The sequence below is a fragment of the Myotis myotis genome, unplaced genomic scaffold (assembly GCF_014108235.1).
Source record: "Myotis myotis isolate mMyoMyo1 unplaced genomic scaffold, mMyoMyo1.p scaffold_m19_p_6, whole genome shotgun sequence".
NCBI classification, from domain to species: domain Eukaryota; kingdom Metazoa; phylum Chordata; class Mammalia; order Chiroptera; family Vespertilionidae; genus Myotis; species Myotis myotis.
In genome coordinates this window covers 17,813,801-17,840,034 of record NW_023416368.1, presented here as the reverse complement: position 1 = coordinate 17,840,034, position 26,234 = coordinate 17,813,801, and the positions used below count along the sequence as shown (strand labels likewise).

The 26,234-nt window shown below is 42.7% G+C and overlaps 2 protein-coding genes and 1 pseudogene across 14 annotated transcripts in view; 1 reads left to right on the top strand and 2 right to left on the bottom strand.

Moving 5' to 3' along the window:
• Positions 1–80: 80 nt before the first annotated feature.
• On the top strand, positions 81–24,750 carry CNOT8 (CCR4-NOT transcription complex subunit 8). 5 transcript variants are annotated; one of them, XM_036315733.1, is made up of 7 exons: positions 82–217; positions 9,898–10,081; positions 10,936–11,129; positions 19,142–19,303; positions 20,100–20,244; positions 21,489–21,599; positions 23,322–24,750. In XM_036315733.1, the coding sequence occupies exons 2-7, from the start codon at positions 9,965–9,967 to the stop codon at positions 23,469–23,471; spliced, it is 879 nt and encodes a 292-aa protein (XP_036171626.1). In that variant the 5' UTR covers positions 82–217; positions 9,898–9,964; the 3' UTR covers positions 23,472–24,750. The 5 variants fall into 5 exon arrangements, with proteins under 5 accessions (XP_036171628.1, XP_036171626.1, XP_036171627.1 ...); XM_036315734.1 differs by lacking the exon at positions 23,322–24,750 and adding an exon at positions 21,872–21,923; XM_036315735.1 differs by lacking the exon at positions 9,898–10,081 and having other exon boundaries at positions 81–217.
• LOC118659533 lies at positions 11,589–11,720 on the bottom strand (annotated as a pseudogene).
• GEMIN5 (gem nuclear organelle associated protein 5) overlaps positions 24,472–26,234 on the bottom strand; it is a 40,647-nt gene continuing 38,884 nt past the window's right edge. For all 9 annotated transcript variants that reach the window (XM_036315712.1, XM_036315718.1, XM_036315716.1 and 6 more), the window contains one exon: positions 24,472–26,234. In XM_036315712.1, the coding sequence (XP_036171605.1) occupies positions 26,067–26,234 (168 nt within the window). In that variant the 3' untranslated portion in view covers positions 24,472–26,066.

The following is a 26,234-nucleotide window of genomic DNA, read 5'->3' as shown; positions in this document are numbered from 1 at the left end:
GTTGGGAGGACCGGGTGGGTAGAGTGGCACAGCCAGGGTGTTTGGTGGGCGGTACGTAAGGCCGCTCTGCGTACGAGGGCGCCCATCTCGCTGGCCAGCTGGATCCTAGGAACAGATCCGGGGCAGAGGGAAGAGAGCGCCGGGTCAGGGGCCGCAACCGCCGCTCCCGCGGAGTCCGCCCGCCAGCCCGCCAGCTCTCGCGGGCCTGCCTGTCAGGGTAAGCGGGCCCGCGCCGACCGGAGAGGAACGGGCGGCCAGAGGGTGTGGGGGGGCCCTCTGGGCCTGTGGGAGGAAGGAGAACGGGGCGTGATGAGAGGCAGGGTGAGCGAGACCAGACAGAGGCCCATGGGATAGTAGTAATGTAAACAGCCTCTTCCGCAGGGCAATAATACTCCAGGGACGTGTGCCAGGACTTTACAAAGCACCTGAAATAGGCTCCTCCACTGCAGTCTGCCGAGGTGTATGCTGTTGTTAAGGCCATTTTACGGGGTAGGCAGACTGAGGCGTGCCGGAGGCTAAGTGGTTCATGCAGAGCCCCGTGGCTAGGGGTGGTGTGGCTTCGAACTTAGGTCTGTCTGCCCCTACGCTACGGCCTGCAATTTGAATTCCTTTGCACAAAAAGCGGGGAGGGCTGAGGAGGAGGAGGGGACGGAGGAGTGTGAAGTGGGTGGGTCATCCAGAACCGGAGGCGAATGGTGACGGCCGTTGTGTAGAAGAAAGGACCGAGTTTGGAACCTTGCAGGCTGCCCCCCCCCCTCCCGCGCCCCCCTCGGGTTCCTGTGGTCCCGCCACCTTCCCGGCCGTGCTATGGCTTTATGAGCCGGACCTGTGGCTCCGGAGGAGCCGACGCTCAGGCCTGGCCCCCGCGGGTGGTGTTACCGAGGTTCAGTTCAGGGTAGTGCCTTCCGACACTTCGGGGGGAAGGCCGAGGAGGGCGGCGGCGGCGGCGGCCACCGGCCGTGCGCGTTTATGGAGAGGACCCTCTTCCGAGTGGCTGCCATCTCTTCTAACGTGCTTCTGCTTCCTTTTCCATCGCAGGCAGAGGCCGCCGAGCCTTTGTTCAGCCTCTAGCAGGGGGATGTGATGTTTATTGGTGTGTGTTTTTTTGCACACTTCGTCTTAAAACCAGAAAAACCAAACGTTCTTTTCCCAAGCTGGCGCTGGATTGCTTGCGGAGAAAGCTTTCAGGTGGCTGTATCATTAGCTGCTCTTCAGAGCTTTCCTGGGTAAACAAGCTTTGTTTTGGAGTTGTCTTACTGACTTACTCTGTAGGTCGTCAGGAACGATCTGAACAGATTGTACTACAGATCAGCACAGGGCAGGGACCTCAGTAAGTGTGTGTGTGTGTGTGTGTGTGTGTGTGTGTGTAAGAGAAAGAGAGGGACCTTTTGTTCTTGTACAGTCTAGTGCTGGTAAACAACAGGTATCAATTAGTGCTTGTCCTGGCTTTCTTAGGGAGTGGAGTAGCTCATGTGGAGTCATTTTAAAGTCAGCCTATTGCATGCGATCAAATTCATCCTTAAAAATTGGTTAGGAAGTTGCAGTTATGGAGATGGCAGGCCCGTTTCTCAGTAAATCCAGCAGACTCAGTCTTTCCTTTAGCTTCGAAATTCGTTACTCTTTTTTTGGTCCTAAACCAGATGAAGTACTTAGGTTACCTTTAGGGACTGTGTTGCACAAATAGATACTTGAAGAACGTAGTCATTGTGCACTGTGAAGTGTACTCTCTGAGAGGCAGGTACTGAGAGGCTTAAAAGGAGGAAGACTAACCGAGGGGAATATTGTGTCTCGTTCCCATCTTAGGCTCATTCAGGAGCAAGTCCTCACTGAATGGAAAGTGGCAAGCAGAATTGCTGGCACTATTTATTATTATTATTATTATTTCTCTTTTTGGCTAGCATACCCAGTTATTTATACTAAGGTGAATGTGCATAATATGATTCCTGTTCAGTTTTTTAAAAATATATTTTTACTGATGTCAGAGAGGAAGGGAGAGGAAGAGATAGATAGAAACATCAATGATGAGAGAGAATTATGGATCAGCTGCCTCCTGCATGCCCCACACTGGGGATCGATCCCGAAACCCGGGCATGTGCCCTTGGCTGAAATCGAACCCGGGACCCTTCAGTCCACAGGCTGATGCTCTAACCACTGAGCCAAATCGGCTAGGGCTGATTCCTCTTCATTTTTTGAGTGGCACTACATTTAGGGGCTTACAAGCTATTTCCCAACAGTTTTTCTAGATAAAGGTTTGGTGAAGAATGTCTTAACATATTTTTTTGTCAATAGTCTGCTTTTGTGTTCCCCATTTGTCAGGTATGTATAACAATGTGGTTAGCTTATTTTATTTATTTAAAAATATATTTTATTGATTTTTTTACAGAGAGGAAGGGAGAGGGATAGAGTTAGAAACATCGATGAGAGAGAAACATTGACCAGCTGCCTCCTGCGCACCTCCTACTGGGGATGTGCCTGCAACCAAGGTACATGCCCTTGATCGGAATTGAACCTGGGACCTTTCAGTCCGCAGGCCAACACTCTATCCACTGAGCCAAACCGATTAGGGCTGATTAGCTTTTTTAAAAAAATTCTCTTGCAAATGAAGTCATGCTGCTGCCTTTTTTTTTTTTTAATCCTCACCCGAGGATGTGTTTTCATTAATTTTTAGAGAGAGTGGAAGGGAGAGAGAAAGAAAGAGAGAGAAACATTGATGTGAGAGAAACATTGATTGGTTGCCTTCAACTGGGGAACCAGCCCACAACCTAGTTACGTGCCCTAACTGGGAATCGAACCTGCAGCCTTTAGGTGTATGGGACAACGCTCCAATCAACTGAGCCACTCAACCAGGGCATGATGCTGCCTTTTTAAATTAATGTCTCTGAATTTCAGTTTCTTATTTATAAAATGCATAGGAAGACAGCATTGTATAAAGTTGTGAGGAGTTTTCTCCATTGTTATTTTGAAACAGAACCCCACATTTAGTATCATCTATATTTTGCATTATCTTTAAAAGATAAAGACTCATTTAAAAATCATAACCACAATTTAATGTAACCAAAAACGGGGGGTTTGGGGGAACCCTCACAAGAACCCAAAACAAAAAAGTAAAACCAGCCAGTCATTGTTAAAACTTCTAAAGGTCTCAAAAATGTGAGAGCCCCCCGCCCCCGCAACAATAGTTTGTTTAAAACTGGATCCAACTAAGGCCTATACATTTTGATGGGTTGATAAGTCTCCTGAGAGTCTTTTACTATTAAAAAAAAAAAATTTTAGCCCTAGCTGGTTTGGCTCGGTGGATAGAGTATGGACCTGCGGAGTGAAGGGTCCCAGGTTCAATTCCGGTCAAGGGCACATACTTCAGTTGCAGGTTCCCCAGCCCTTGTCAGGCGTGTGTGCAGGAGGCAATACCTATTCGATGTGTCTCTCTCACATTGATGTTTCTCTCTGTCTCTTCTCCCTCCACTTTCTCTAAAAATCAATGGAAAAATATCCTCGGCTGAGGATTAAACAAACAAAAATTTTTTTTCTAAAATTTATTTATTGATTTTAGAGAGGGGGAGGGAGAGAGAGAGAAACATGGATTTTTTTTAAAGTTTTTTTTTTCACCCCAAGAAAAACGATTTTGAATATAATAATGTTACATGCAGTAAACCTTAATATTTCAAGAAAAATGGTTTTAAATATAATAATGTCACATGCAATAAACATTAATATTTCAAGAATAAAAGGATTTTAAGTACAATAATATTACCAAAACTGTACTAACATAGTATGTTATCACAAAAGTTGTAGGAAATATTAAAAATCTGCAAATAACAGGATTCCTTCCATTATATTTTAGAATATTTTCCCCCCCCTCTGGCTCTATTTTTGTTCATCAGTTTATGTTGTTCACTATATTTCCCAAATGTTGTGGCACTTATTTATGGATTCATTGGTTGCTTTTTAAAATATATTTTTTATTGATTTCAGAGAGGAAGGGAGAGGGAGAGAGAGTTAGGAACATCAGTGATGAGAGAATCACTGATTGGCTGCCTCCTGCAGGCCCTCTTCTGGGCATGAAGCCTGCAACCGGGCATGTGCCCTGACAGGGAATTGAAACCTGACCTCCTGGTTCATAGGTTGACGCTCAGCCTCAGAGGTTGAACCACGCAGGCTGGGCATTGGTTACTTCTTGTATGTGCCCCCAGAGATTGAGCCTGCCATCTTGGCATATGGGGGATGACGCTTAAACCAACTGAACTACCTGGCCAGGGCTATTCTCTTACTTTTATTTCTTGCAATTTGTTGAAGAAGTTGGATGGTTCTTTAGATTTCTACAGTGGTCCCTCCTTCCCTCCCTCCCTTCCTTCCTTTTAAAAAAAAAAACATTTTGCCGAAACCGGTTTGGCTCAGTGGATAGAGCGTTGGCCTGCGGACTGAAAGGTCCCAGGTTCGATTCCGGTCAAGGGCATATACCTGGGTTGCGGGCATATCCCCAGTAGGAGATGTGCAGGAGGCAGCTGATCAATGTTTCTCTCTCATCGATGTTTCTAACTCTCTATCTCTCTCCCTTCCTCTCTGTAAAAAATCAATAAAATATATTTAAAAAATAAATAAATAAATAAACAAAAAAAAAACCAATAAAAAAAAACCATTTCTATTGTAGAGAGGAAGGGAGAGGAAGAGAGAGAAACATCAATGATGAGAGAGAATCATCGATCAGCTGCTTCCTGCATGCCCCACACTGGGGATTGAGCCCGCAATCTGGGCATATGCCCTGACTGGGAATCGAACAGTGACCTCCTGGTTCATAGGTTGATGCTCTAGGTCAATGCTCAACCACTGAGCCATGCTGGCTGGGCTCCACAGTGGTTTCTGTATTTTGCTGATTGTATTTCTTTTTCTTTTAAACATCGATTTATTGTTGCCCTTATGCATTCATTGGCTGACTCTTGTATGTGCCCTGACTATCAAACCATAACCTTGGTGTATTGGGATGGCACTCCAACCAACTCAGCCACCCAGCCAGGGTGCTGATTGAACTTCTGTGGTCTTATTTAACTTGTTCCTTTGTCCCCTATAATTCCTGTAAATTGATAGTTAAATCTAGAGGTGTGGTCAGATTCAAATTAGATTCCCCCCCGCAAAACGACAGTCATGTGCAGCATAATATTTTGGTCAATGATAGATTGATGTACTATGGTGGTCCTATCTATAATAATAAAAGAGTAATATGCTAATTAGACCGCACATCCTTCTGGACAACCTTCTGGATGAAGCCAGGGCTATGAGGGAAGCCCGGGTCCCGGTGCCTGCTGGTGGCTGGAGGGAAGCCCGGGTGCCAGGTGCCAGAGGGAAGCTGGTGCCAGCAGCTGGTGGAAGGCCTACTCTTCCATGAATTTTGTGCATTGGGCCTCTAGTAAGATTATAAGTGAGCTGAAAAATTTCTACTGCCTAGTGATGTCATGGCTATCCTTACATTTAAGTGAAACACATTATTAATGGCTTTGAAGTGATACTGGTGTAAATCTACTGCACTGTCAATCATATAAAAATATAGCATATAACCCTGCCCTGGGGGGGGCTCAGTTGGTTGGTGCATTGTTCCGCACACCAACAGGTTGCAGGTTCGATTCCTGGTCAGGGCACATACCTAGGTTTTGGGTTCTATCCCTGGTTGGGGCGCATATGGGAGGCAACTAATTGATGTTTCTCACATTGATGTGTCTGTCTGTCTGTCTCATGTAATAAAAACATATCCTTGGGTGAAGATTAAAAAAGTATGGCATACAATTATATACAATACATAATACTTTACAATTATAATAAGTGACCATGTTACTGGTTTATGTACTTACTTTTTGTGTTATTTTAGAGCAGTGATGGCGAACCTTTTGAGCTCGGTGTGTCAGCATTTTGAAAAACCCTAACTTAACTCTGGTGCCGTGTCACATATAGAAATTTGTTGATATTGCAGCCATAGTAAAACAAAGATTTATATTTTTGATATTTATTTTATATATTTAAATGCCATTTAACAAAGAAAAATCAACCAAAAAAATGAGTTCACGTGTCACCTCTAACTCGTGTGTCATAGCTTTGCCATCACTGTTTTAGAGGGTATTCTTTCTACTTACAAAAAAAAGTTTGCTGTACAATAATATATCATGTTACACTTGCAACAGCCTCATACATCTGGTGCTTACTGAATCTCTTTCTTAATTGCATCCTTTTCTCTTGTCCTTGATTTATCTTGTGTTGTTTTGTACAATAACATTGCACAGGTTTGTAGCCTGGGAGCAATAGACTATATACTATGTAGCAAAGTGTGAAGTGGGCCATGTGCCATCTAGGTTCGTGTTCGTGCACTCTATGATGTTTTTTTTTTTTTTTTTGATTTTTTAAAGAGAGGAAGGAAGAGGGACAGAGAGCCAGAAACATCGATGAGAGAGAAACATTGATCAGCCGCCTCCTGCACACTCCCTACTGGGTATGTGCCTGCAACCAAGTTACATGCCCTTGACCGGAATCAAACCTGGGACTCTTGAGTCCGCAGGCCGCCACTCTGTCCACCAAGCCAAACTGGTCAGGGCTACGATGTTTTTTTTCAAGTGTGTGTGTGTGTGTGTGTGTGTTTTACTCCTCACCTGAGGATATTTTTCCATTGATTTTTAGGGAGAGGGGAAGAGAGAGGGAAAAACAGAGAGAAACATTGATGTGAGAGAAACACATTGATTGGTTGTTCCTATATGTTCCACAACCAGGACCAGGACCGGGGAGGAGCCTGCAACCAAAGTACGTGCCCCTTACTGGAATCGAACCCTGGACCTTTGGTCCGCAGGCCGACGCTCTATCCACTGAGCCACACCAGCTAGGGCTGAATATATATTTTTACTGACTTCAGAGAGGAAGGGAGAGGGAGAGAGAGATAGAAACATCAATAATGAGAGAGAATCATTGATTGGCTGCCTCTTGCACGCCCTCCACTGGGGATCGAGCCCGCAACCCAGGCATGTGCCCTGACCAGGAATGGAACCGTGATCTCCTGGTTCATAAGTCAACACTCAGCCAACTGAGTAATACAGCTGGGCTGTGATGTTTGCACAAGAATGAAATTATGTAATGATGCATTTATTAGACGTAGTCTCTTCTTAAATGGTGTGTGACTATTTCATAGCAGGGATGTGCTTTGTCAAGAGGCACATGATGCCTTGTTGCTTTTTGTGATAACAGCCATTGTGATTATTTTAACAAGTTTCAAAGCTGAAGTATAATTTACATGTTATAAAATTTGCCCATTGTAATGTATAGTTTAATGATTTTTGCAAAATTTACTGAGTTCTGCAATCGTAGTTGAGTTGGGAGCATTTCCATCACTTCAGGAAGATACCTCATGCCCATTTTCGTTAAACTCCTATCCCCATCCCACTACTGTAGCCTACTTTTCTGTCTTTATAGATTTGCCTTTTGTGCTTATCCCATGTAAATGACATTATGATTATTCATTAGGAGTCACACAATAATGATGTTCTATCATTTCATATTCCCTTGTTAGCTGGATAACTTTTCTGAAGAGAAACCCTCAGTTATGTGATTGCTTCGAGGTACAGTTTATATCAGAAAGACAAGATACAATTTTAAAAATAAGTTAATTCACTACCATTCTCCACTGATGACCAATTAAGTTTATTTTCTTAGTTCATTACAAACTAATGGATATAAACCTCTCTGAGAATTTTAATACACTGTAGTAATTATTCATAATGATGTTCGTACTGTCCTTGACTAGAGGGAGCCTCTTCAGATTGTTTCTTGAGTTATTTTGATACAATTATAAGAGTATCTTAGCTGGGGAGCCTGGTTCTAAGGGTTTAGTGTAAATACCTAATTATCCTCTTTTTAAGCTTGCTTTTTACTGCTTGTAGGCCAAAGGCATTTCTTCCCTTGGGTCTCTTGGTTGCTTTTGCTTTTATGGAAGTGATACTTCCTCTATAGTGATTTACGGTTGTGTTTCAAATGGCACCAAAAAGGAAGTGAATTGTTTCAGTTAGGAAAATAAGGAAGCTAAGTGGTATTGGTTTAACATTAATGGGCGTAGAAATGGGTTAAAGCCCTTTTGCTGGGGAAAACCGTAAGCACAGTTTAGAACAGTGATGGCGAACCTATGACACGCGTGTCAGAGGTGACACGCCAACTCATTTTTTTGGTTGATTTTTCTTTGTTAAATGGCATTTAAATATATAAAATAAATGTCAAAAATATAAATCTTTGTTTTACTATGGTTGCAAATATCAAAAAATTTCTATATGTGACACGGCACCAGAGTTAAGTTAGGGTTTTTCAAAATGCTGACACTCTGAGCTCAAAAGGTTCTTACTGTAATTTGAAAGTAGAAAGCAGAGATTTTCCTTGCTCTGTCCTTTGGAAGACAGACATGTGCATTTTACTATTTCTAGGAATTTCATTGTATATTCAGGGAGAAATTCCTAGAAACTAAAATGCACGTGACTGTCTTATATTGAGGATCCATGTGGTGGGGTTGCCTTTTAAGTAAATGCTTATATGATAACTTCCTTAGTCTTTTTATAACTAAGCATCTTAAGTTGCATCGTTTGCTAAAATTAACAGCATACTCTGAGGCTGAACCATATGGAGTTTTATCTTGCAGAATACTGTCCCCTCCCCAGTTTCCTCCCAGAATATACACCATTCTAGTTTTGGTAGAATTCATACCTGCTATCTTCTCTATCTTGATTGTTGAATTGCTGCTTGGCTTCTTTTTTTTAATACATATTTTATTGATTTTTTTAAAGAGAGGAAGGGAGAGGGATAGAGAGTTAGAAACATCGATGAGAGAGAAACATTGATCAGCTGCCTCCTGCACACTCCCTACTGGGGATGTGCCTGCAACCAAGGTACATGCTCTTGACCGGAATTGAACCTGGGACCCTTCAGTCTGCAGGCCGACTCTCTATCCACTGAGGCAAACCGGTCAGGACATTGCTTCGCTTCTTTAAAATATTATGTGTTTAAAAGTAGACATTAATAACTCAAATTCACATATTTCTTGTGATTGTTAAGGTTGAAATTAGCAAGTATTTTACAACTTCAATCACCATTTGCACAAATCTGAAGAGGCACTATAGCCTAGGTGTGGCTCAGTGGTTGAGCCTATGAACCAAGGGGTCACTGTTGGATTCCTGGTGAGGGCACATGCCCAGGTTGTGGGCTCGATTCCCAGTAGGGGGTGTACAGGAGGCAGCCAATCAACGATTCTCTCTCATCGATGTTTCCTTCTTTTCTGAAATCAATAAAAAAAAATAAAGAGGCACTATATTAAGTTAGTTAATTGCTTCTACTTCTATTTGACTTTCAAATTGTAGGGGGAAAGAATTTCCCTGTTTTGGGGGGAAAGGGGAGAGTCCCAGACCCATATTCATCATATAAGTGTAAAGACTTTAAGTGTGAGAATTTAGGTCCACATTCTTTCAGGCTTTCAAAGCATCCAGGTACATTTAAACTGGCTAAAGTTATTTCTTTAGAAAAGTTCCCATTATGTGATCTCTGAGTAAAATGCTGTGAAAGTTACAGATAAGGGCATTTTTATGGTCACGGGACTATTTCAGTCTGTAGGTGTTGTAGAGAGAGCTGAAAGCTGGTGTAGGGTAATGATTTTTACTCCCCTTTTATTTAAAGGAAGCGTGGGCAAAAGTTTCTTCAGGTTTCTTAATTTTAGTTTCTTTAGGTTAAAGAAATACGTGTGTGTGTGTGTGTGGAGTAAATAATATGACAGTCTCAATGTTTTAGCTTAAACTGGTAAGTGATGATAAAATACTGTTTTGATGCCTTTGTTTTATTGACATCTTATGCCAGTGTGTAAATTTATGTGATTGCACAATGTGTTTTTGAATTTAGGTCAGATCAACCATTGGCTTGCCCTCTGTCATAGTCAGCTGAAAGTGACTTCTCAAGCTTCTTCAGGATGCCCGCAGCACTTGTGGAGAATAGCCAGGTTATCTGTGAAGTCTGGGCCAGCAATCTAGAAGAAGAGATGAGGAAGATTCGAGAAATTGTGCTCAGTTACAGTTATATTGCCATGGTAAAGAGCTCTACTCTACTCTTTTTGACTCACCTCTGGTATGGATTTAGGGAGTATTTAATTAAAGATTTTGAAATAATTGATCACACTGAAGTGGTGGCATATTAAACATGATAGAAGTTTATATTGCTTTTATGAAACAGCAAGGGTAGCCAATGTGTCTGAGAAGGATGTAACCTATAACGTCTTGATGTTTTGTAATGTTACTTTGTGTTTGAAAGTCTTTAAAGCCATAGGGCATATCTGTCTCACAGATATGGAACATTTGTATAGTATTTAAAACAATTTTTAAAAATTGTTAGCATTTAAAAATCAAGGGACCTACTTAAATTCCAGATTTTTGCCATCTCTAGAAAAATTGAAAAGATCTGGCAGTATAGGGGCCGCATTCCTGCCTGACATTGAGTGGCTGACGAGGGACATGTGTGATCATGGTGATATCCAGGGCCTCTTTTAGAGGAGGCATGGAAGCTCCCACAACTCCTAACCATTTTCATACCCAGTTTTGCTTTACTGCTTTTTTCTGATTGGCATTTTCACTTCCCTATTTCTATATTTTTATTTCTATATTGTTCTGAACTTAGAATGTTCTTAATTGCCTATGTATCTACCTATAGTTTATCACCTACTTCTATTCATGTCCTGCTAGGATCTCCAAGTTGTTGTGTAAAGCTTTGTGATTTTCGTGCTTCTGTAGATGTCAACAAGATCAGTATTTTAAGATAGATTTTTTTTTTTTGCACAATCTTGGGGCTTGTCACACAACTTTTATAAATTGAGGTAAAAATATTGTTTATGAATGATCAGTTCAGCAGCCACTATTTTGTGAAAACTTATGTGTTTTTTTTTTCCAGGACACAGAATTTCCAGGTGTTGTGGTGCGACCAATTGGTGAATTTCGTAGTTCCATAGATTACCAGTATCAGCTTTTGCGGTGCAATGTTGACCTTTTAAAAATTATCCAGCTGGGCCTTACATTCACGAATGAGAAGGGAGAATATCCTTCTGGAATCAACACTTGGCAGTTCAACTTCAAATTCAACCTTACGTAAGTGTCTGAGATACTTCTGAGTATTATTCTTAGGTCTGCAACATTTGTGCAGATTGTAATTTCTAATTGAATTTATTTTTTATTAAAAAATATATTTTTTTATTGATTACAGAGAGGAAGGGAGAGGGAGAGAACAATAGAAACATCAATGATGAGAGAGAATCATTGATCGGTTGCCTCCTGCAAGCCCCCTACTGAGGATCAAGCCCACAACCCAGGCATGCGCCCTTGACTGGGAATCGAAACAGGGACCTTTCAGTCTGCAGGCCGATGCTCTATCCACTGAGCCAAACCAGCTAGGGCTCTAATTGAATTTATTAATTTTAAGTTTTATTTCCACCAAACCCAGGTAAGGGTTGGACAGAGCAATCAAGCAGAGGATGAAATAAATAATTTCAAAGTAAAGTCCCCCTTAAAACTCTCACAAGTCAACAATAAAAAGACAAATAGTCCAATTAGAAATGGGCAAAATATCTGAATAGACATTTCTCCAATGAAGATATACAAACCTATCTATCTTCTATATATATATTAAACTGATAAGAACAGATACTACACTTGATCTTAGCCAAAAGGCCGAGAAGCGATATCTTCTATATATATAAAAGGCTAATATGTAAAGTGTCCCTTTGGGAGTTCGACCGGGAGTTCGATTGCTTGCGATGACATGTGCTGACCACCAGGGGGCGGTGGGGAATGAAGAAAGGCCCTGGCCAACAGCTGAAAGGCTCTGATTGGCCCTGATCGCTGGCCAGGCCTAGGGACCCTACCCATGCACAAATTTTGTGCACCGGGCCTCTGGTGGTTAATAAGCCCATGACAAGTTGCTCATAATCGTGTCATTAGAGAAATGCAAATCAAAACCACAGTGAGATACCACTTTATACCCCTAGATGGCTATAGTAAAAAGACATAAATGTTGGGGAGGTTGTGGAGAAATTAGAATATTCATACATTGTTAGGGGAAATGTAAAATGGCATAGCCTCTTTGGAAAACAGTCCAATTAGAAAGGCTGTTTCTCAAAAGGTTAAACAGTTACTATATGACCCAGCAATTCTACTCATAGGCATATGTCCAGGAGATTAGAAAACATATCCATGTAAAACCTTGTAGTGAATGTTTATAGCAGCATTATTCATGAAGGCCCAAAAGTTGAAGCAATGCAAATATCTGTGAACTGACAAATGGATAAATTAAACAGTATATCCATGGAATTGAATGTTATGGAGCAGTAAAAAGGAATAAAGTACAGATATATACTATACATGGATGAACTTTGAAATCATGCTAAGGGGAAGGAGCCAGGCACAAAAGCCCACATATATGATTCTATTTATTTGAGATGTCCAAGATAGGCACATCTAGAATAAATTAGTGGTTCTAAAGCAGGGAATGGGGAGATTATGGGATAATGGGGAGTGATTGCTTAATGAGACAGGGTTTCTTTTTGAGGTGATGAAATGGTTTATAATTGGTGGTGATGATTGCAAATCTGTGCTTTGCGAAAAACTATTGAATTGTGTCCTTTAAATGAGTGAATTGTGTAGCATGGGAATTATCCTATCTAATAAGAGAGAAACATGGTAATTGGCGTACAACCGCTACCCTTCCCATTGGCTAATCAGCGAGATATGCAAATTAACTGCCAGCCAAGATGGCGGCCGGCAGCCAGGCAGCTTGAAACTAACATGAGGCTTGCTTGCTTCAGTGACGGAGGACTCCAACATTCCCTGCCTGCCTTGCTGGCCTCTGAGCCTGCAGTTTAAGAAACATTGTAACAAATATAGAAGCTAAACAAAACCCCAGAAACCAGCTTTCAGCCCGCCGGGATCTCAGAGCTGGAGTTATACATTGTTTCAATTATACAACCTAAACAAACCAGATACCTTCTTTCAGCAGCAGAGGCCTCAGAGCTAAATCTGGCCCAGAATAAAAAAAGAAAAAAAGGAGCAGTTGGGAGCTTCAGTCCCAGCCTGAAAACAGCCCTCAGCCAGGCTGGCCAGGCACCCCAGTGGGGACCCCCACCCTGAAGGGTATGTGACCAGCTGCAAACAGCCATCATCCCCTCATCCAGGCTGGCCAGGCACCCCAGTGGGGACCCCCACACTGAAGGGTGTGTGACCAGCTGCAAATAGCCATCATCCCCTCATCCAGGCTGGCCAGGCACCCCAGTGGGGACCCCCACCCTGATCCAGGACACCCTTCAGGGCAAACCAGCCAGCCCCCACCCATGCAACAGGCCTCTATCCTATATAGTAAAAGGATAATAGGCCTCCCGGCACCGGGATCAGCGGAGCCGAGAGGCCTCCCGGCACTGGGATCAGTGTGACAGGGGGCAGCGCCCAAACCCCCTGATCGCCCTGTGGCTCTGTGTGTGACAGGGGGTGGGGCCACAACCTCCCTATCGGCCCTGCTCTGTTCCTGACAGGGGAAGGCGCCCCAACCCCCTGATCGACCCTGCTCTGTGCCTGATAGGGGGGAGCTCCCTAACCCCCTGATTGCCCTGCGGCTCTGTGTGTGACAGGGTGCGGCGTCCCAACCCCCCCACCCCACAGGCCCTGCTCTGTGTGTGACGGGGTAGAGCCATAACCTCCCCATCAGCCCTGCCCTGAGTGTGAGAGTGGCGGCGCCCCAACCCCCTGATGGGCCCTGCTCTGTGGGTGATAGAGGGCGGTGCCCCAACACCCCCCCCCCCCCCCGCCCCGGGCCCTGCTCTGTGTGTGATGAGGTAGAGCCATAACCTCCCCATCGGCCCTGCCCTGAGTGTGACAGTGGCGGCGCCCCAACCCCCTGATTGGCCCTGCTCTGTGGGTGACGGGGTGGTGCCCCAACTCCCCTATCGGCCCTACTCTGTGAGTGACAGGGGGGAGCTCCCCAACCCCCTGATCGACCCTGCTCTGTGCGTGACAGGGGACAGCGCCCCAACCCCCTGATTGGCCCTGCTCTGTGCGTGACGGGGTGGCGCCACAACCTCCCCATCGACCCTGCCTTGAGTGTGACGGGGCGGTGCCCCAACCCCCCAATCGGCCCTACCCTGAGCATGACTGAGGGTGGCATTGCAACCTCCCAATCCGCCCTGCTCTGTGCATGACAGGGGGTGGCACCCCAACTCCCCAATCGGCCCTGCTCTGAGCCCGACCAGGGGCTGCACCTAGGGATTAGGCCTGCCCTCTGCCACCCGGGAGCAGGCCTAAGCCAGCAGGTCGTTATCTCCCGAGGGGTCCCAGGCTGCGAGAGGGCACAGGCCGGGCTGAGGGATCCCCCCTCCCCCGCTAGTGCACAAATTTTTGTGCACCGGGCCTCTAGTCCTATATAATAAAAGGTTAATATGCAAATTGACTGAACAGTGGAACAACTGGGCGCTATGACACTCACTGACCACCAGGGGGCAGATACTCAACGCAGGAGCTGCCCCCTGGTGGTCAGTGCGCTCCCACAGGGGGAGCTCCAATCAGCCAGAAGCCTGGCTCATGGCTGGCGAGCATAGCAGCAGAGGCAGGAGCCTCTCCTGTCTCTGCAGCAGTCGGACATCCCCCAAGGGCTCTGGGACTGCGAGAGGGTCTAGGCCAGTGATGGCGAACCTATGACACGCGAACTCATTTTTTTGGTTGATTTTTCTTTGTTAAATGGCATTTAAATATATAAAATAAATGTCAAAAATATAAATCTTTGTTTTACTATAGTTGCAAATATCAAAAAATTTCTATATGTGACACGGCACCAGAGTTAAGTTAGGGTTTTTCAAAATGCTGACACGCCGAGCTCAAAAGGTTCGCCATCACTGGTCTAGGCCAATGGTCGGCAAACCGCAGCTCGCGAGCCACATGCGGCTCTTTGGCCCCTTGAGTGTGGCTCTTCCACAAATTACCACGAGCGGGCGCGCATGTACAGTGCGATTGAAACTTCGTGGCCCATGCGCAGAAGTCAGTTTTCGGCCTGGGCCAGTCATTGTCATGATTTAATTTTATGGATATTGTAAGGTAAATTGTAAGGAATTTAATTTTATCAATAAATAATCATTATTAAGTATGATATCAAGTTTTATTCAATGTACCTATAGTTTAACGAAAACTTAAAACTTTAAGTAAAGTTTATTAAGGTAATTTTAGGGAACGTTGTGGAGTGAAAGAAGATGTGTCGAGGATTGAGAAAGGTATGTTGAGATGGTTTGGACATATAGAGAGGATGAACGAAAGGAGATAAATGAAACAAATATACAAGACGAGTGTGGATGGGAGAGTTGGAAGGGGTTGACCTCAGCGAAGGTACCTCAGTCAGATTGAGGATGTTTTTAGCAAAGGCCAGCTTAGGAGTACCCTAATTAAGTTAATAACAATATACCTATCTATATAGTTTAAGTTTAAAAAATTTGGCTTTCAAAAGAAATTTCAATCATTGTACTGTTGATATTTGGCTCTGCTGACTAATGAGTTTGCCGACGACTGGTCTAGGCTGAGCTGAGGGATGCGCGCCCCCCATCCCCTGCCCCCCCACCCCCCCGTGCATGAATTTCACGCACCGGGCCTCTAGTATCTCAGTAAAGCTATTTAAAGTCAAGTCAGTTTCCCAGTTAAGAGATCAGTATTTGAATTTCTGCCATTTCTTTCCTGGTTGACGTTGGGTCAGTTATTTTCCCTTTTGTAATTCAGTTTCCTTATCTGTAAAAGAGGGTTATTCGTATTTTTCATAATAAAAATAAGATATAGAGTGGGTGCTAATCCAAGATAGTTGAAACAAGGCTATTTGGTAATGGGAAAATTTTGATGTAACTTAAAAAATGTGGTAAAAAATAAAATTTACTGTCTTTGCACTGTTGTGAAACAGACCTCCAGAACTTTCATTTGCAAGCCTGAAGCTGTATACCTATTAAATAACAATTCTTTTTTTCCCTTCCCCTAGCTCTTGTCAACCACCATTCTACTTTCTGTTTAAGTGGGATCCTGTAGTATCTATCCTATCTTATAAAGAGGTAATAATGCAAATTGACCATCACTCCAACACACAAGATAGCCACCCCCATGTGGACACAAGATGGCCAGCAGGAGAGGCCAGTTGGGAGGGACCAGGCCTGCAAGGGAGGGCAGTTGGCGATCAGGCCTGCAGGAGTGGGCAGTTAGGGGTGACCGGGCCAGCAGAGGAGGGCAGTTGGGAGTGACCAGGCCTGCAGGAGAGGGCAGTTGTGGGTGACCAGGCCAGCTGGGGAGGGCAGTTAGGGGCAATTGGGCTGGCAGGGGAGCAGTTAGGCGTCAATCAGACTGGCAGGGGAGTGTTTAGGAGGTGGTCAGGCTGCCAGGCAGAAGCGGTTATGGGCAATCAGGCAGGCAGGCATGCAAGCGGTTGGGAGCCAGCAGTCCTGGATTGTGAGAGGGACGTCCAGCTGCCCGTTTAGGCCTGATCGCACCGGGCTGTCGGACATTTCTCAAGGGGTCCCAGATTGGAGAGGGTGCAGGCTGGGCTGAGGGACACCCCCCCCCCACACACACATGCACGAATTTCATGCACCGGGCCTCTAGTTGTTTTATGAGTGGCTTATTTCACTTAGTATAAAGTCATCAAGGTTCATTCATGTTGTAGCATGTGGCAGGATTTCTTTCCTAAAACTGAATAATACTGCATTGTATGTACTAGTATATGCCACATTTTGTTTAGCCATTCATCTGTGTTGATGGACATTTGGGTTATTTTCACCTCTTGACAATTGTAAATAGTATTGCTGTAAAGATAGATGTGCAAATGTCTCAACACCCTGTTTGCAATTCTTTTTGATATATGCCCAGAAATGGGATTGCTGGATCATATGGTAATTGTCTTTTTCAGTTTTTGAGGGTGATGTAAATTTTAAGGGGCATATTGAGGGTACACTATTGTTTTGCTGATTGTTTGAGGTAGTGTTTCTGTATTTCTTATTAGGCCCCAGTAATTTTAATTTTTAAAATGTTTTTATTGATTTTTAGAGAGAGGAAGGGAGAGGGGTAGAGAGATGGAAACATCAATGAGAAGGGAACAGCATCAATCAGCTGCTCCTTACACCCCCCTCCTGGGGATTGAGCCTGCAACCTGGGCATGTGCCCTGAACTGGGAATCGAACAGGCCAGTTCTTGGTTCCTAGGTCAGTGCTCAAATACTGAGCAACATGGGCTGGGCAGCCCAGCTCTTTTTTTTAAATCCTCACCCAAGGATATATTTTCCATTGATTTTAGAGAGAGGAAGGGGGAAGAGGAGAAAGAGAAAAATCTGTGTGAGAGAAACATCGATTGGCAGCCTCCCATACACAATCCCTGGGATTACACCTGCAACCTGGGTATGTGCCCTGACCAATAATTGATTCCATCACCTTTCAGTGTATGGGACGATGCTCCAACCAGCTGAGCCACACTGGCCATGGCTAGGCTCCAACACTGCTTTGTTTAACTAGGCACCAAGAGCATTTGATGGCTCAGGAATCATTTTTTGATTGTTGTCCATGTGTTTTGAAGATTTCTTTGACTTTCAAAGAATTATTTTAGGAGATAATCTGGATTGTCCTTTAACTGCATTTTTCTAGTCCATTGCCAAAGCCTGTTATTTGTAATATAATGATAATATAATATGCAAAATAATATAATAACTATATTGCAGGATTTGTATTTAAAATGTTTTCATAAGGTAGAGCAAAAGATTGTAATTCAACACCAGTTTTCATTTAGTGAAAAAAATTAAAGTTGTGGTGATTTTCTTGCCAGTTACATCACCTAAATTTATGTGAAAAACAAAAGAAAGGAAAACAGTGAAATCTGATGGAAAATGAGTTATTTCCCTCCTTTTGTGTTATTCTAAATATTCTTGTGTTTAAGGGATATATCTTTACAGTGAAATATTATGCCAGCGTTACAAAGACTGTGATATGTCTGAGTATTGATCTAGAAAGATGAACTGTGTTATCAAGGTGAAGGGATGGAGGCGTGTATGTGTAGGCAGAGAAAATAGTCTGCAAGGATATATAAACCTTTAGTTATATTTATTATTTCCATGGGGGAACATTGTAGGAGTACTAGGGGCCCAGTGCACTAATTTGTGCACCTTGAAAGGAACTGTGGGCCACAAGGCTGAGGTGGGCACAGGGGCAGGTCTTGGCCCATCCTCTGTGCCCCCGCCTGGCCTCTCCTGCCATGGCCCCTGGTCCCCTGTCTGCCGGCAGCCCCGCTCCCGCCACCATTCCCATGTGCTGACAGTGCTGGCCCGCTCGCACCTGCTGGCGGCGTGGAGCGATTGGGGCCGGCGCCAGCAGCAGGTGCAAGCGGGGCCAGCACCATCAGTGTGTGAGAGCAGCATCTGCTGCCCCGATCCTCCCTCAGGAGCAGGGGGAGGTAGATAGAGAAGCCCTCAGGGGCGATCGGGGCTGGCTCTGGGTGCTGGCAGCGGGTGTGAGCGCCTAGCGGGACTGTGGCACACAGGAGCAAAGTATTTTCGGTAACCACCAGAGGCTCACCCCGATGACAGCTACTGGCACCCTGGTCTAGTGTCCCCGCTCAGTGCTCCACCATCCTGCCGCAGCCAATGCCCGCCACATTCTGCACTCTGTTGCCTGCTGCTGACGCCCGCCATGTTCCATGCGCACCCCGTGGTGATCAGTGCACGTCTTAGCGACCAGTTGTTTGGTTGTTCCGCCATTCGGTCTATTTGCATATTAGGGTGTGTATGTGTATATATACATATATATATATGTGTGTGTGTGTGTGTGTGTGTGTGTGTGTATATATATGTAAATTTTTTTCATTTTCTTTGAGATTTTTCTTTTAAAAATTGGAAAATGTGGATTTTATAATTAGGACATTTTATGGGAAAAATCACATTTTGTATCTGTTAGAGATAAGATCATCTACTTTTTATGCTTGCTGGAATACTGGAAAGAAGGAATTGTATTCTTAAATAATTAAAGATTTAAAGAAAACTTGTTGTATGATATGCTGTTACCCACTACTTTTGTTACATTATCCATCAACTAAGACGTGAACACCTTCTTTTTTAGAGAGGACATGTACTCTCAGGATTCCATAGATCTCCTTGCAAACTCAGGACTACAGTTTCAGAAGCACGAAGAGGAAGGGATTGACACACTGCACTTTGCGGAGCTGCTTATGACATCAGGGGTGGTTCTCTGTGACAATGTCAAATGGCTTTCATTTCACAGGTCAGCCCCAGAGAATGTGTAGCTCTCGGTTTGGGAGCAGGGAATTGAATTCTTACGCTCTCTTCTGTTGGTCACTAGCAGTTATGAAGTTGAAATGGTAACTATTACTCATGTTTGTTTTTCAAAAAATAATTTGGAGCTCATATTGGTTTGTGTTACACAGTAATGGGCTCTATCATGTAGCTGCCAGTGGGTGTATTCCAAGTGGAAAGTGGTGGGTGGAGAGGATCGAAGCACTTGGTTGTTTATTCTTACTATTTTTAAAATATATTTTTATTGATTTCAGAGAGGAAGGGAGAAGGAGAGACAGAAACATCAATGATGAGAGAGAATTATTGATTGGCTGCCTCCAGCATGCCCCCTACTGGGTTGAGCCCCCAACCCAGGCATGTACCCTGACCAGGAATTGAACCAGCAATCTTCTGGTGCACGGGATGATGCCTAGGCAACTGAACCATACTGGCCAGGTCTATCGGTTGATTCTTGTATGTGCCCTGAATTGGGGATGGAACTAGCAATCTTGATGAATTGGGATGATGATCTAACCAACTTAGCTACCCAGCCAGGGCCAGTACTTCTGAATTTTTGATGAATAAAACACACATTTATCAACCTTTGAGTTTTCTTCCATATTAGTTTGTGTTGCTTTTTAATGGAATGTTCAGATCACAGTAGGATAAACTACTTTGGAATACTGAAAGGTGGTAGCATCATGAATTTTGAGAAGGAAAGTTGTTGAATGCGGGGGCCTAATAACTGCTGCTTTTTCACTTAGTGCCTCCTCCTCTCCTTGCAGTGGCTATGACTTTGGCTACATGGTAAAGTTACTTACTGACTCTCGTTTGCCAGAAGAGGAACATGAATTCTTTCATATTCTGAACCTTTTCTTCCCATCCATTTATGATGTGAAATACCTGATGAAGAGTTGCAAAAATCTTAAGGTACAATATTTTTCTTAAAACCAGTAACAGCAAAAAAAAGCAAACGTATCATCTTGCCTTGTTATTTGTTCAGCATGCATTCTTGAGTACCTCCTAGATGCCGACATTATACTAGACAGGTTGTATATGTGGCTAATTGCCACAGGAATGTGTGTGGCACGAAGGGAGTCCTCTGCCTCTCTCATAAGGCAGGCTTTCTTCACTTAAGGCCTATACTAGTTGGTAAAAGGAGGTGTATGTGCCGTGTGTCAGGAATGGGTCTATAGCGTACCAGACTCCGATCAGAGGGGTTCCTAACCCAACACCAGCAGTTTTCAGCTGTTGTGCTGCAAAACATGCAATACCTGACTATTTAGTTAAAGGCATTGACATTTTTTCCCTTAGACTATCAAATAAAAAAATAACAGCCAACACATAGCTGTCCGATGTGAATGCCCTGTCTTGAACCATAAATATATAGGTCATATAATAAACTTTGAGTTTTATTGGTCACGTCACATAATAAGGTTGTATCTGATTAACTCTTGGTACTTGATATCCTTACATATAATTATAAACACTTGATTTTTGAAAAAGTCACTTTGGAACAAAAAGGGTCAGATCGACAAAAAAATAGTATGCCGCATAATTTTGGCAGTTAATTTGTGTGCCATGAAATGGAAAAGGTGGAAAGTTGCTCCCCTAGATAGTTTAAGAACTCACTACCCTAAATATATTATTGATATAAGAGATTTGCTGTTTTGTATTAGATTGGCATTTACTACTACTTTTTTTATTTCTTTTAAAATAATTTTTATTTATTGACCTTAGAGAGAAAGAAGGGAGAGAGAGAGAGCAAGAGAAAGAGATAGAGACATCGATTTGTTGTTCAACCCACCAAGGCATTTACTGGTTGCTTCCTATATGTGCCCTGACCGAGGATTGAACCTGAAACCCTGGTTTATTGGGACGATGCTCCAACCAACTGAGCTACCCAGCCAGGGCTGGCATTTACTATTTCTTAAACCTTGTTTTATAGCAGTTAATATTTTATGGAGCAAAGATCTGACAAAATTAATGATAAAGAGAAAAAAGAAGTGAAAAATGGAACATAACACAATGTATCATTTGGAGGGCTGGGGTAAGGCCTGTTAAGTAAATGGCCTGTTCCATCACCAAAAGAAGTAAACTCAAGAATGGACTTCATTGACTTTAGTAGAGGACTGTTGGGTCTGTAATATTATCTGTCTTCCTTACATCTCCAGGGAGGTCTTCAGGAAGTTGCTGATCAGTTAGATTTGCAGAGAATTGGAAGGCAGCATCAGGCAGGCTCAGACTCACTGCTGACAGGAATGGCATTCTTCAGGATGAAAGAGGTAAGGCAAGGAGATGGATGACCTTTGTGGGCTGAGGTTTGTTGAAATTTATAGTGTCTATTGGAAGTTGATAACTACATTGAAAGCAGTTTTTTTGTTTTTGTTTGTAATGATGTTCAATATATTAAATATAGTTTGGAAAGCAAAGCAGCATTCTGAAATGGAGGCCACTCAGCATGCCCAAATCTAAAAGTATATTTGGTGTTCCTAGCAGCTCTAATTGTAATTATTTGTTTTTCTTCCAATTTCTATTATGTGAACACGTTTGGTAGACCACCCACTTATCCTACAGCTGACATCACAATCAACAGTGCTAAGGTTAGGAACAAGACAAGGATGCCCACTCTTGCTACTTTTATTCAACACGGTATTGGCAGTTCTAGCTAGGACAGGTAGGCAAGAAAAATAAAAGGCATGTAGATCAAAAAAGAGGAAGTAAAGCTCTATTCACAGACGACATGATATTATCTATGGAAAACTTAAAGATTTCACTAAAAAACTGTTAGAACTAATAAATTCAGTAAAATTGTAGGATACTAGCCCTGGCAGGATAGCTCAGTTCATTTAGAGCATCGTCCCAATTCTTCAAGGTTGCAAGTTCAGTCTCTGGATAGGGCACATACAAAAAGCAACCAATAAATGCATAAGCAAGTGGAACAACAAATCAATGTCCCTCCTTCCCTCCTTCCCTCCCTCTCTCTCTCTCAAAATCAATTAAAAAAAAGTTACAGGATGCAAAATCAATATACAGAATTCTATTGTGTTTCTTTACACTAATAATGAAATATCATAAAGAAGTTAAAGAAAAAAAATCCCATTTATAATTGCATCACAAAAAATAAAATACCTTGGAATAAATTTAACCAAAGACCTGTACACTGAACACTATAAGACATTGATGAAAGAAATTGAAGATGACACAGATGAGTGAAAAAATAATCCGTGCTCATGGATTGGAAGAGTTAATATTGTTAAACTGTCCATACTACCCAAAGCAAAAATTCCAATGGCATTTTCCACAGAAATAGAGCAAACGATTCTAAAATTTACATGGAACCACAAAAAGATTCCAAATAGAGCAATCTTGAGAAAGAACAAAGCTGACAGCATCATTCTTCCTAATTTTGTCCCCCAAAGTACTATTTGCAGTGTCTGGAGACATTTTGGTTGTCACAACCTGGGGGTTAGGCTTGAGGGGCAGTGTGCTACTGGCCAGGGATGCTGCTACACATCCTACACTGGACAAGCCCCCCTGCACCCCAACAAAGTCATTCTGCCCAGTTGTGCCAGGGTTGAAATGTCCTGTTATAAGTGGTTAATGTCCATTATCTCACTCATGACAACCTGTTACAGTATTACTGTTTTATAGATAGGGAACAGGGGCTTACGGAGAGTTGAAGTGACTTTCCTAAGGTCACACAGGAAGTCAGTCTGTAGAGCCCAAGCTCCTAACCATTGCACTGCCTGCTAAAGAGAAGGGACGAAATGGGACATTTGTACTTAAACAGCAGCAGCAGCAGCACAGGGATCCTCGTAGTAAAAGAACTCATGGAAAATAGGTCCGTTCACAAAGGAGCATGGAAAGGTTTGGAACCTTTCTGTATGGAATTAATTTCTAGTTGGTTACATTTTGAGGGCTCTAAGAGAGCCGGGAAGTGCTGATGTGGTAGTATTGAGACTTGGCATGATTCTTAACCACGGGTTCTCTGTCCCATTCTGCAGTTGTTTTTTGAGGACAGTATTGATGATGCCAAATATTGTGGGCGGCTCTATGGCCTGGGCACGGGAGTGGCCCAGAAGCAGAATGAGGATGTGGACTCTGCCCAGGAGAAGATGAGCATCCTGGCGATCATCAACAACATGCAGCAGTGATGGTGGCGAGGCTCTGCGGAGCGGGCCCGCCCCAGAATGGTGCTCACTGTGCTGACTCTGTACTTACCTTCCTCCCCACGAGAAACCGCCACTTTTGAGCAAGCTGTACTTACCATCTCCACTGCGCAGAAAGACGTTTGTTTTACTAAAGACAAAGAAGTCTTTTAGATCCAGAAGAGGGCAGTTTTCTCTGAATTTGTAAACAAGTCTTATGTATTCCTCATCCCTAGGCCTCTTTTCCAGTTGCCTCCTGCCACCAGCATCCATGGCTCATTTGACACCTTTTTAAATACCCAGGACGAGTGAGAAACAAACTAGTAAAATGTATATAACTCTTACCTGTTGTCATTCTTTTTCTTTTAAATTTGTTGCTAATCTCTGAGGATGAAGACTTCTGATTCTCAGCTGAGCTGAGGGCTTCCAGGAAAAGTAGAACAAAATTGTATTCTTAAGTGTGGGTGATAGGTTTTGAGTCTTTTCCTTTTTTTTGACCCTTCTCCAGGACATTTGCTTTCCTCATGGAAATGAATTACATGCTCAGTGCTGAAATTTGAAGACCAGATGATAACTTACCTTAAAAAAAAAATTCTACTGAACCTGTCTACTCTTTATTCATAAGGAACACCAGAGTGGGCATTAAGTTAACCACTTAAGTGTCTTTATATCCTATTGTGCCACTGAGATTTGCTATCACATGTGCATCATCTGAAATCACTTTATGTTTTCATATAACAAAATCACAGATTTGAGAAATTAGTTAAGATCAGATTTTTGAATCCTAGGTCTGTTGTGATTTCAGAATGGCATTTGTATTCCCCCACCTCTCTTCTCTGTTTTCAGCTTTTCCTTTTAGCAAACCTGAGAAGTTAGGGAGATGGATTAATGTGAGTACCAGAAATGTGAATCTTCAGAAAGTTTTAGTAGTTCATATAAACAGGGCAGTAAGGAATTTGTTTTACAGAGTTCTTGTGGAGTAATATCCCACAACTGGGGTAGAAAGCTCAGGACTGTGATTTTTTCCCCCCAAAACTAGTCATTTAAAAAGTACACTGTATTTTTTTTTTTTAAATGACACTATGGACAATTTTGAAAACCCATTTGCAATGGTGGAAATGAAACTGGTAACTCACTGAAGTGGATGAATAGTCTTGCATTTTAAAAGCTTATAGAAAACCCAATTTGAAATGATTCAAAAATGTCAAGTATTATAAGCTGGTATTTAAGATGCTTGTAAATATATTTATGTTTTTAATTTTGTATAATAAAGATTTCTTTTTAACTACTGGCATGCAGGTTTGATCTTTTATAGCTATGAATTCCTGGCTCTAGAAATGGCCATTAATGGTTGGTAACAGAGCATCTTGTCTATCCCCAAAGTCTTGCCTCCGTTTCCCACAAGTTGGCTCACATACAGAACCCTTTACTTTGAAGGAAGCTTTTAATGAGCAGCTGTGTAAGTGGAACACTTCACACTCGTCGCTGATTATTTGGCCTTACTTGGAAACCAGTTTTAACTCTATTTCCTGGGACCACTCATTGTATATGTGGTGAATTAGCTTGTTAGTGAAATTCTTGCAGAAAAGCCATGAATCAGTTCAGTTGTTGGGAAAGAGTGCTCCTCGTCAACCCCACCCAACTGTCTTAATTTTTATGTTCTAGCAACTCGGATATTATGGAAACATCTGTTCCTGACATTGTTCAACTATTTAACCAAAGAAAAGAACAGACCTCAAAAGACTTCTCATTAGTTTAAAAATAAATAAATACAAGAACAAGGGTTTGTAATTAATTAGTTTGTAGGGTCTATTATGCATGATCCAAAAGTCAAAATCCAATAATCCAAAACTTACATATAAAAAATTAGGAAAGAATATGCATTTTTCTTGGAAGATCATCTGTGGCTTCAATCTAATTCTCCTGTGATCCAAAAAAGATTAAGAACAACTGAGACTAATTTCTTTCTGAGCTATTTTGATCACCATCAAAACTGAAGGGATAAGATTCATTTGAGTTATTTGTTCTTCTAACACTTTAGTAAATGATTTCAAACAAGCAATTACATGAAACAAAACCAAGTTTTTGACCTAGGATAGACTCAACATGATGGGTAAGGCCTGTTTCACATTCAGTAGAAGTGTAGTTAGTAGAGTAGAAGGGGAGAAGAGCCCAAGTTAACAAAATTTTTAAAATGATACCAATCGCCATGAACTACAGCAATTCTATCTCCAACAAGAACGACACTGTTTATGATCAGGGGAAGCATTTATAAAGGTAGCTTGTGTATAAGAACGTAACACTTGGACAATTAAAAGTTTCTCCTCTTTGGATGAAATCTACATAAGGCTTTAGAGATGACCAACAGTTACTCTTGCATGTGTTCTAACAACTGCTGGCTTTTGATCCTTTAGTGGGAAACCACAACTGAATCCAAAGTCAGATTGTTTTTAAGGGTAGAGTTGATTCAAACTTGACCCTCGTTTTGTATTATTTGGATCACTGCAAAAACATCTAGGGATCAGAGCAAATGCCTGGCAGAGGTGAAAGGTATCAGAAGTTTTGAATTTGATGCAATTTATTTTAAAGGTCCTTGAAAGTTCACGTGCAGAAGGTCTGGCAGTGTCTTTGGTAAACTTTAGTGCTGCCGTATTTCTGAAGCAGCTCTTGGGCCTGTTGCTGCATTTCCTGGGTCACGCTGCCAGGACACTGGGACCCGATGTGAAGCAGGACCAGGCAGCACTCCAGCACATCTGGGAAGGGCCAGGT

Coding starts and splice junctions, on each gene's coding strand:
- CNOT8 (XM_036315733.1), top strand. CDS start 9,965: ATGCCCGCAGCACTTGTGGAGAATAGCCAGGTTATCTGTGAAGTCTGG. Junction 10,082..10,935: donor GTTACAGTTATATTGCCATG/GTAAAGAGCTCT, acceptor TTTTTTTTCCAG/GACACAGAATTTCCAGGTGT. Junction 20,245..21,488: donor AGAGTTGCAAAAATCTTAAG/GTACAATATTTT, acceptor TTACATCTCCAG/GGAGGTCTTCAGGAAGTTGC.